At 40.3% G+C, this 11,547-nt stretch overlaps 1 protein-coding gene across 4 annotated transcripts; it reads left to right on the top strand.

Annotated features, from left to right (window-relative positions):
• LOC123144352 (peptidyl-prolyl cis-trans isomerase CYP95) lies at positions 1-7,794 on the top strand (the record flags this gene model as incomplete). 4 transcript variants are annotated; one of them, XM_044563455.1, is given in 15 exon segments in its annotated part: positions 1-54; positions 960-1,081; positions 1,220-1,274; positions 1,613-1,701; positions 2,254-2,278; positions 2,690-2,728; positions 2,824-2,826; positions 2,982-3,099; positions 4,194-4,360; positions 4,518-4,866; positions 4,936-5,048; positions 5,522-5,720; positions 5,804-6,604; positions 6,717-6,794; positions 7,246-7,794. In XM_044563455.1, coding segments are annotated over 14 exon segments (2,466 nt in total). In that variant the 3' UTR covers positions 7,583-7,794.
• Positions 7,795-11,547: the final 3,753 nt, after the last annotated feature.

Here is an 11,547-nt window from a genome sequence, read left to right as displayed (position 1 = left end):
GCAGAGCCTTCGCTTCGGTACGATCGAAGCTCCGGCAGCCCGAATCTCCTCACGGTTCGTGCCCCTCCCCTGCCCCCCGCCTCCTCCTCATTTGGTCTGGACGTTCCGCCGCGCGCCGGATCGCGCGCCGCGCCGCGCTTGCGGATTTAGGGCCGTTTCACGTTTCGATCTGCGTGGTCGATCGAGTGTCTCGTGCTGGTCAAGTTGCGCTGATTGAGTTGGGTCTTTGGGTTTGAGACGCGGTAGGGTTTTGGCGGGTTTTAGGGTTGCGTGGGCGTGCATGCCTCCTGATCTGGGTGAGGGGGAGGTTTGGATTCGTGTAATGAGCTGTGTTAGTAGGCTAAACCGCTAAAGGGCGCTTAGATCCCTGCTGGGGCGCTTCGATGGCTTTTGCATGATTAAACATGGCCGTCTAGCCTCCTGATCGATTTTATCTTCGTGGAAAAGACTTGTTGGAAGCTAGCTCACTTGTTGTGGTTGTGTGCTATATGATTGGTTCCCAGGCAAAGGCATGGGTCCATGGCGTTTCTTGATGGTTGATTTTGGGCAATCATTTTGTTTTCTCTATCCTAGCTGTTTGTTTCTTGCTCTTTTGAACGGTAAAATCTGGCTTTCAGGTTAAAAAACTAGATGCTTGGTTAGTAGGGATGGAGCAACTCAGTTAGAGAATGCTATGGAACCAATGCCATTTATACCTTGCACAAGTAGTAGGCAGACGGAGGTCCTGGAAACCTATTGGATAATACATGCAGCTTCAAGCTTACGTCTTATTATGGAATGATGTCAATTAAAATAGCAGATGCTCACCTGCTCTCAAATTATGGTTTACGGTTGTGTGCTTCTGCATGACTGATTGACTGTATGTAGAATCAGATGGTGATGGATGCAAAATAATTTACACGTCCCTATTTTTGTCTGCACCATTATATTATATCTATAGCTCTTCATTTTACTCACAGCTTGAAGCATCTGTGCTGGCTCCTTGACTATGACCATCGAGAAGATGGGTAGAAAGAAGAATCCAATTGTCTTTCTGGATGTATCGATAGGTGATGGGCCTGACGAAAGAATGATATTTGAGGTACACTTTCTTTTCCTTATAGCTTTACATGCGAGTTTGGGTGGTATATATGAGATCAGCAACCCTAGCTGTGCCCTCAGATTTATCAAGCCTCATGATATGGTATATGTATTGATGCAAAATTCATTTTCCTCGCAGCTGTTTGCTAATGTTGCTCCCCTTACAGCAGAGAACTTCAGAGCATTATGCACAGGTAATGCTCCTCAAACATATTTAGGTGAATAGATACAAGTGCCATCTGTGCCCAAGTTGTACTTGTGACTGTGTGAAAAATTAGCTGCAGTTCTGGTTTAGAAGGTTTATTGTGAACTTTGAACACTAGTAGGTAAATAGAATGCCAAATTGCCAATATTTGCAGATTTGCTTGTTGAAATCATGTGTTGGTGTAGTGGTTCAGGCATGCCTTTTGTTGTCCTAGGGCCCACAAGTTCAACAGGTTGATTTTATGGATTAGCTTCATTTGTTGAGAAGTTCATCCTCTCCCTTGTTCCTGGTACTGTAGCTCTTGCTAATTGAGGTTCTGTGCTCCAGGTGAGATGGGAATTGGACAATCAACTAAGAAGCCATTATATTACAAGGGATCAACATTCCACCGTGTCATCAAGGGGTTCATGGCACAAGTCAGTTCTTCTTCTCTCTCTCTAGTATAATTTTATGCAGTTAATGGTTTTGCATTTGATCATCTATAATGTTTTCTCTTAGGTTAGCTTTATCTTTTCTGTTTTTAGTCAATTTCCTGTTTCCCTCTCCATGATGTAGGATGCAGGGCAGATGATCTCGACTGCTTTTCTTATCATATACTCCCTCCTTCCCAAAATGTAAGGCACGTTTGACTTTGCGCGGTTTTTGATGCACGACTTTGACCATTAATATATACCAAAATACATGGATTGAACATGTATAAATGGTATCATCGTATTTGTCTTCCAAAACAATTATATTTCATATGCATTTATACTAATTTTGTAAACATTGAATAAGTAAAAATCATAGTCAAAGTTATATGTGATGAAGACCAGAAAAAGTCAAGCGTGCCTTATATTTTGGGAATGAGGGAGTAGTATTTAAAGTTGTACTTGCATATTTCTGTGTTATCTACATTGTCAAAAAAGAAGAGGGAAATTTGATTGCTGTGTTACCACAGTTTGCTAATTCTCGCTTGCTTTTTCCAGGGTGGTGACTTCTCGAATGGAGACGGTGAGTTATACTATTTGTTCTTTCTTCTCTTACATTTTGTTTGACCTATTTGTTCTTTCTTCTCTTACATAATGCACAAGACCCTACCATCACATGATCTCTTTCTTCTCCTGTATCTTCCATTGAAATAAAAAAAGTGTTTCTGCGTCGGTACTTATACAGAGCATATGTATGCAAGTATGCACAAGACGGTTGACAGATGCTAGTTTGATAAAACTTTTATTTGATTAACTTGAATGAATCAACTTTAGTTCACTTGTAGAAATATACTTGGATAAGAACGAGATGCGGGGAAAGAGTTTCATAACAGTTCATTTCTGTGACATAAACCTCTTTTTATTCTTACATACACATAGTAGTACCCCTGCCTGTTGCTTCATATTTTCTTATTTGTGGAAGTCATGTTTTCAGGAAATGGTGGAGAAAGTATATACGGTGAACAATTTGAAGGTATTAAGCTCTGAAGCTTAGTATGCTATTCATTTAAAGTCTAATGTGCATATGTTCCGTATATAATGTATTTATATAATTTGTAATTTTTTCAGAAGGTTGGTTATGCAGTTTAATGTTGCTGGTTGTGGACACACCTAAAAGAACTTACAAACGCATTTTCTCCCGTCATTCCAATCCTCCAAACATATCACTCATCCTGTTGTGATGGTAATCAATGTATTCTAATGGCAATTTATTATTTGCATTTCAGATGAAAATTTTGTGCTACGCCATGATGACCGGGGTCTCTTGTCAATGGCAAATGCTGGACGTAATACCAATGGCTCCCAGTTCTTCATTACGTTCAAGCCTAATTCTCATCTTGACAGGTTTGTTTGGATGTGTTTCATTTGAATTGTCATGTAGGTTTCAGACTTGCACAACTTAGGACCATAAGATTTGGGCAACCCTGTGCCTTAGGTACCGTTATCAGCAAGAGATGCGAAAATAAATGTTGTCTACCCAATCGCTCATGCAATTTGGTGCCAAAATTGATAAGATATAACTGTCATTCAGTCAACTGTTTTTGTTTTCAATCCTAAACAAACTTCTGATTGAAATGTCCAATTGCATAAAAAATCAGGAACAAAACCATTGCAGTCTTTCATGTGATGTTCCTAGAGGAGCACATCATTTACTTAGTTTATCTATTTTGTCAGGTATGAGTTGCCTGGCACTACTTTCTTTGTGTTGCTTGTTGAGTGCACTTGGATTGAAGTTAGTGCCTGATTCAAATCTTTCCAGTATCACTACTTGTTGAGGAGTATTTCTTAAATATAGTTTCATTGTCCAATCTGTGTCATCGTTTTCCGTTTCCAATTTATGGGTGTTCTGATGCCATCCGTACTAGGAGATCTTGTTGATATACACATTGAGCCCTTGAAACTTTGAATAGTAAAAAAAATCATGGATGTGACTACAAAAAATTGTAAAAAAATATGATTGAATGTGTGACACTCAGAAAAAAGAGATCAAGCTAAGTCTTGTTTTTGTACTATATAAGTATTTGATCTTGTTTTGGCAAAACCTTTTGCATGACCACATGTTCTAACATGTTGCATATGCATTAAAATATTTGTTTTTCTATTAAAATTAAGTATTAATGGGTTAAGACCGCATCCTCAATTACTTTACATAAATCCTTTGTGTGCAATTGTGGAATGAATGTAGTTACTTAGTTATCTCCCTGTTAATGTGAATGTGGATGCTCTCTAGTTTCTGGGTTACAAAGTTGAATCTCAGGTATGGACGTATGGTACTTTTTAGGATTCAAATATGGAGAATTACAAGTCACAGTGTACATATACTTTCCATCTATCAAATACGGCAGGATTACAAGTTACAGCATATGTAGCAGGTTAACTATGGCATGATCCCCATATTTTCGTATGCTTAAGAGTTCTACTATTTTCTTACCTTGCAGGAAGAACACTGTTTTTGGCAAGCTTATTCTTGGAAATGATGTGCTGAAGAGGATTGAGCATGTTGATGTGGATGGTTCTACTAATAAGCCTATTGTTCCAGTAAGAATAGTGGATTGTGGGGAGCTTGTTGATGGTAAAGGCCGGGGATCTGTCTCAACTGAAAATGGTACTGCTCAAATCAACGATAGCAATTTTCAAATGCACTGGAGATTCTCAAATCAACTGCAAATTTCAAATTTTAACAACATACGTAGCAAGCGTGATCTAAGCATCTAATAATTCTAGATCTTTTTACTATCTTTTCTATGCTACTATATCCACAGATAAAAAGAAAGTTAAGTCAAAGTTGTCCATTGATTCATCTGAAGACGAAGGTAATGAAGAAAAACACAAGGGCCGTCGCAAGAAATCTTTGAAGAGGAGAAAGAAGAAGAGAAGATACTCTTCTTCAGAATCAGAAACCTCATCTGAGTCTGAGTCGTCAGATTCCGAGAGTGAATCAGATTACTCCAGCGAGTCATCTGACATCAGCAGTTCAAGTGATGACAAGCGGAGACGAAGGAAGAGACACTCCAAGAAGGATAAACGCAAGCATGGGAAAAGAAGGCGAGATCGCAGGCGCGAGAAAAGACGTAGAAAGCGTGACAGGAAATCGAAGCAGAAGTCAAAAAGGTTTGTTCACATTGCCAAATTGAATATTTCAGCCTATTTGGTGACATATAACATAAGTTCAATTACCAGGATGGTAGAGAGTGACAGTGAAACTGGAAATGCGAGTGATAGCAGCTCTGAGGATGCCAGAAGAAAGCGGCAACGTCATGGAAGGAAATCTAAGGCTACATCTCAAATTTCTGGTAATTTCCTTCTGTGGCTGATGCATGTGCTGTACACATCTATGCATATTTGTGTTGCTTCATTTCATTTGGTGTAAGCTGGAGTAGATGTGATTAAACTTGTACTAATTTCTTTCTTGGGCCATCAGCCCATGGCCCATGTACATCAAAATACTGAAAACACATTATGCACTATCTCAAATACCTAAGCATACAAAAAAGCTGCATACTCTGCCATTTAAGTCCCACAACCACAAGTGATGTGGGAGCTAGATCTTGTTAGGTAGTGGTATTCAGCTACAGAATAGTTATTGTTAGTCTCCGCACTCAGGCATCATTGATTACTGTCTGCATCATCGAATATGCTTGAAAGCTGGAAAATCAAGTAGTTGCATGCTTGTATTTTGCGCGATATGAAACCATTGGGGTACTTTGGTGGCATTCATGCAATTACAATCTGTCAACTACTCACTGCCTTACAATTTTTTTGCCAGCTGAAGATCACACAGCAGTAGCTGCTCTGAATGATGCCACTTCAACTCAGGAAAAGGTTGGAACACCAAGGAGTCTGGCACAAGAAGACAAATCTCAACTGGAGAATGGCGAGATGCGCACAAATGGTGTTACCGACTCCAAATCTGAAAGGAAGGCTGGTATCGTGCCTGTTCTAACTGGCAGCCGAAGCAAATCTAGGTTCCCTATACTTCTTCACACATCAATCATTATTTGTGCTTACTGCATCTGCAAGCGTTGTTTCATCTTACATTGATAAGCAGGAGCCAGAGCACGAGTGCTAATCACTCCATGAGCAAGAGCATGAGTGTAAGTCCCAGAAGCCCAATCAAAAGGTCAAACGTCAGCCTGGAGAGATTGGTAAGCCCGAGTCCTGTTCATCAGCGTAGTAGAAGTCCTGTCCATGCTTCCAAACAAAAAGAAAGCAGGAGCCCACCCCGACAGAGGAATATGAGCATGAGTCCTCATCGAAGAAGCCCCAGCAAGAGCCCACCTGGAAGGGCAAGCAGAAGCCCTGTTGTCCGCAGGAACAGGAGTCCTGTTGAAGTTCGGACAAGAAGCATTAGCAGGAGCTCAGCTAGGTCCTTGCAGCGGAGAAGTCCAAGTAGGAGCCCGGAAAGAACCCATGTGCGAAAAAGTGTCAGTCCAAGCCCCACACCTATGGAGAAGGGAAAAAGCATTAGCCGAACTTCTGCAAGATCTCCGCTGCACAAGGGTTTTAGCCGGAGCCCTGATATGCCTCCTAGAAAGACTACAAGCAGAAGCCCTCAAAGGAATGCTCATAGAAACTTTAGCAGGAGCCCTGTGGGATCTTCTAGAAGAAGCTTGACCCCTGTACGAGGTGGTCGATCTCGCAGGAACGCCAGCAGAAGTCCTAGCCCACCTCGCAGGGCAGTATCACCACTCAATCACGGTAGGAGCCCATCTAGGAGTGTCTCTCCCGATGGATCAAAACGCATAAGAAGAGGGAGGGGCTTTACTCAACGTTACTCATTTGCAAGACAGTATCGTTCACCTTCTGTTGATCGTTCTCACCGCTATGGTGGAAGAGGTGATCGTGACAGGTAACTTATTTAACTTTATTTTCTTCCATTCTGGAGAAATTACTGTAATAACTCTGTAGATGTCAGTTACCAAGACACTCTTGAAGAAGTTACTGTTATATCTCTTCTGCAGGTATATCAGTCACAGGGGCTCTCGTTATCGATCACCTCCAAGACGATACAGAAGCCCTCCAAGAAGAGCATCGCCAAGGTATATTAACTATTCAGAATGATTGCACGTACAACAATTGGACATATGACTATTCAGAATGATTGCACGTACAACAATTGGACATGATTTTTCATGATATTTTTATCTTATAAACAATTAGGAAAAGGACATCTAACTTTGTTATCTCTTAATCTTCCAATTCTGACTCCACACAAATGATGTAATTGAACATTCAGTTTCTGCATTATTACAAACTTGTAAGGAAATTTGTCGTAGTGTATCACTGTTCTCAACTATTGTGTTATCGGATAAAGAACATCATGTTGTGCTTGCATCTTCTTGACACGGATTTTGTTGATTATTGTGTTGTGTGGTGATGAACATCTTTCAACCAATTATACTGCAAGTTTATAGCACATATGTATAGCCTTGTGTAGTGTAAGGTTAAATTTCTTATTTCTCTTGTTTTTCCGCTGTGGAGGTCTAGCAGGTACAGAAGGAGGAGCCGAAGCGTGTCACGCAGCCCACCAGCTTATCGAGACCGCACAAGGGGAGGTGGCTACAGCAGGAGTCCAGTACGTAGTCGTTCGCCTCCTGGTGGGAAACCAAGTTCCCGCGGTGATCGTGCACGGTCGCTCTCCAGGAGCAGGAGCCTGTCTGGGTCAAGATCAAGGTCCCCACCACCTGTGCAGGATCGCTCCCCCATTGCCTCCCCATCTCCAAAACGTGCAAGTAACGACAGGTCCCGGTCTATGTCGGTGAGTCCTGAAGGGAAGAAGGGTTTGGTTTCCTATGGAGATGGCTCCCCTGATTCTGCTGGGAAGTAGGGGAAAAAGAAAGAAGGCATTCACTAGCTGTTTCCCCTGCTGTTGTTCAGCTCTGTTAAAATGTTACATATGTGATTCGAGATGATTTTGAATTTGGTTGAATTATCTCTGGACAACCATAATCTGAGGTTAGTCTATGGTTTTGTTAATTGCATGCCAACATTTTCTTGTATCAATCCTTGTTAATGGTGCGAATCATGGTTTTTATCAAAGCTGCTACATGTAGTAATCCTATACTTTTGACAAATATGGACACCGAGTCTCTTATGATCCAGTCCGAGTTATCTTTGCTCTCACGAACGATCTCGAGGTTTAGTATCTAGCACGTCCGTATGCTATATATGAACTGTTCCTATTTGTAACATACTACAAATATACAGTATCTGATTATCACTGATGGTTTCAGGCTGCGTTCCCATTTTGGTGGCTTATGATAATCTTAGTTTGTTGGATTGTTGTTACATGTTTGGCGTTAGTTATCAGCTTCCGATAGATGTATACAACTGCATGTCCACCCAATTTTTGGTATAATAGTACTCCATCCCAAAATAAGTGTCTTAAGTTTAGTATAGTTGTACTAAAATTAGTACAAACTTGAGACATCTATTTTGTGACGGATGAAGTACAAGTTAATTGTTTCACTGTAGTTCAGATATCTTAAACTGAGCCTCTCATCGTTGCCATTGAATGTTTTAAAAAGGTTCAGTGTCAATGGGTTTTCCAACCCGCAATTGTCGTGGTATATTGGCATCCAGTTACATGTATCTGGTCCATGTTTTGTCTGTTGTCCACATAGATATCGCATCCTTCTCAATAGGGAGGGTATTTCTTGACTGTTTAAGACGATACTTTCTTAAAATGATACGCTAGTTTTCTTTTTTGACATTCGATCCCTCTATTCATTTGTAAGAATCATAGCATCGTTTACAACCATGTGCACATCCTTTGGTACAGAGTCCATCCAGAAATTATGAGGAGAAAATTTAGCAATCCTAGCAGTTCATGTGTGACCTGTCGAAGATGGGGCTTGCAAGAGAAGAAGAGTTACCCTCTTGCAGTGCAGTTATGCATCCAACCGTTCGAGCAAGATTCAACCTGAACCTCACTGCTATGGCTTCAGCCGTAAAAGCATCATAACATATGTCCATTTTCTCATTTGCTGCAGCAATAAATTTCCCATTGTGGTCTGTATAGCTCTAATTGTGTCTTCCAGTGAATCAATATCAAACCAAACATCAACGTTCAATTTGACGCACCAGTTCCTTGGTTTTGCCCAATCAATCTGATCGACAAAGACGAAATTAGCAGCAAGAGCTTTCACCGTTGACAACAGTCAATCAAAAGATGGGGCGCCAAATTACTAAACAATAGGGGTCTTTCTGTGCAAGTCAGCTGAACACCGTAATTGATGAGTGAGTAGGTGGGTTAGGTGCACCCCTCGCCCAGTGGGAAGTATAGAAAGAAAAGGAACCACTTCTCTTCTCTTAAGTATATGAAAAATAGCTAATTAATTTGGCCTTGCATTTTGTACTTCTGCGCTCCCACCACAAATACCAAGAAGCAGTGGCTATTGTTTCTTTGAATTTTGGTAGGCCGAGGACTTAAACATCATGGTCCGGCAAACTGAGGAGGTACTCCAACACTACCTTAGCGGTCATGTCAATAAGAATCTTAATAACATCATGTACACATAACAAGTTTCAAACTTCAACAACCAATTGGCATTCAAACAACAGATGCCGAATATTGTCGGCGCTCAAGTTGCAGGCTGGGCAATGCGGTTTGATTGTAATATGTCTGTCTGTTAGGATTACATGACATGAGATTGCGCTGTGCAAGGCTCTCCAAATAAAGATTTTAATCTTTTGGGTAGTGAAGGCTCCACACTAAATCCCATGTCCCTGTAGGTGTCGAAGAACTCGCAACAGGCTGCAATTTGTGCCCATAATGATGTTCCCATTCCACATGAGGGCAGAACGTACAATTCATGTACTGGGAGAGGAATGGTCAAGACCTTTGAGCATCTACATGCCAAAAAGTTTGATTCACAAGCTCTTCATCCCAGTCTCCTGTTGATGGATCAATAAGGTCACAAACACGAGAGAGGAAGTGATTACCCCTATTAGTTATCACCTTTTTAGAGAATGATTGTGGAATCGAGGCGTCCTCCCAAATTTTATTTTTTTCACCATTACCAACTCTTCAAATGTGAGCACCCTTAAAAATTGTCCACTCCTGCAATTATACTTTGCAATGTATAAGAAGATTTGTTCTTAAGGGTAGCATTCAAAAGATCTCCATCACGATAATATTTGACTTTTGAGGATCAACGCACACACAAAGAATCAGGATCATCAATGAGCTGCCAAGCCTGTTTAGCTAAAAATGCTAGATTGAAGCAATGGGTATCCCTAAATCCCATATTGCCTTTACTCTTTGGGATACACATTTTTCACCACGCGAACCAATGCATTCTCTTATGTGTTGCATCACCCCCCACCAAAACGAGACATCACATATGTGATTCCTTTGCATTTTTTAAGGAATTTTAGAGACAAACATCGCGTAAGTTGGTATAGCTTGTGCAACAGATTTGATTAGAACTTCTTTACCTCCTAAAGAGGCCACTTCTCTTTCCATCCAGTGAGCCGCTGAATAAGCCAATCAACCAGATATTGGAAACTATCACTTTTGTCAAGGCCAAGCATAGTTGGGAGCTCCAAATACTTATCATTCATGGCCTCTGTCATAATATTGAGAGTGGAACAAACCTGGGACTTCATATTCACATATGTACTAGGGCTAAAAATGATACTTCATTTATCCACACTAACAAGTTTCCCCGATGCTCCACAATACAACTCTAGAATTTATTTCAGGCATGTGGCATTTTGAACATTGGCTTTCATCAATATTAGGGAATCATCAGTAAAAAGTAGATTTGTAACAACTGGCGTATCACGGCAAACCTTGACTCCCATTAACTTTCCACTTCGCTCATCATACGATAATAGTGATGTCAGCCCTTCTATACACAACAGAAATAGGTATGGGGATAATGGACCCCCCACCCCGATGAAGCCCTCTTGAAGGTTTAAATGATTCCATCTCCACTTAATTATATCCCACTCTGTATTTCACAGAGGAAACACAAAGCATTATCATCTAAACCCAATCAACATGAAAACCCAGTTGTTAAATTAGATTTACGTGTGTGAAAGGAAGTAAAAAGCTTGCTAATTAACTACTCAACCAAAGCTTAAGGTTTGAGTACAAAAAGTAACATTATCATTCTTTCTCACCCAAGGATGTCGTTCTGTTAAAAGGATGCCTGATACTTTAGTACTCAAATTTGAACTTTCGGTAATTAGATGAAGTTGCATTGCAATTCACATGGAGCAATTTTACTTGAAGATATCATGCTGCTAAGAGCTATCACGCCCTCCGTGTGATTTATCATTGCAAATTTCCATGTCTAAGTACTTATCATGCCGCTTTCATGGCTGATGTGATAGGTTAATTATGACCTGATGTTAGCTAGGAGATTTTTTTTTGTATATATCGTCAAGTATTCAGAGTGCATATATATTTTTTCTAGTTATTTTATTGTGATTTTTAGGTGTTTGTTAGTGCTTTCACAAGTTTTATTGTTTTTCTAGAGGATCATCTACTGACTGTTGTACGTATGAGATTTCTGGATAATTTTGTTTTGGATGGATGTTGTTCTTCACATATAGCCTTGATTTTTTCTGAAGTTTGATGCAAGAATTTGAGTATTTTCAACTTGTGATGATTATAAAAGATGACCGAGAGGCTTCTATGTACTGTCAAACAACATTCTTGAAAGAGTGAATTGCACAGAACATCAATTTCAGGGAAACTTATAACACTTTACACCATCATTTTGAAATATTTCCAAAGAACCACAAGTTTTGGGCTAACAATCAACACAATCCCCAAATCAA

Source organism: Triticum aestivum, chromosome 6D, assembly GCF_018294505.1.
Source record: "Triticum aestivum cultivar Chinese Spring chromosome 6D, IWGSC CS RefSeq v2.1, whole genome shotgun sequence".
Lineage (NCBI taxonomy): Eukaryota > Viridiplantae > Streptophyta > Magnoliopsida > Poales > Poaceae > Triticum > Triticum aestivum.
The sequence above is the reverse complement of the archived record's forward strand: the minus strand, read 5'-3'. Positions and strand labels throughout refer to the sequence as shown.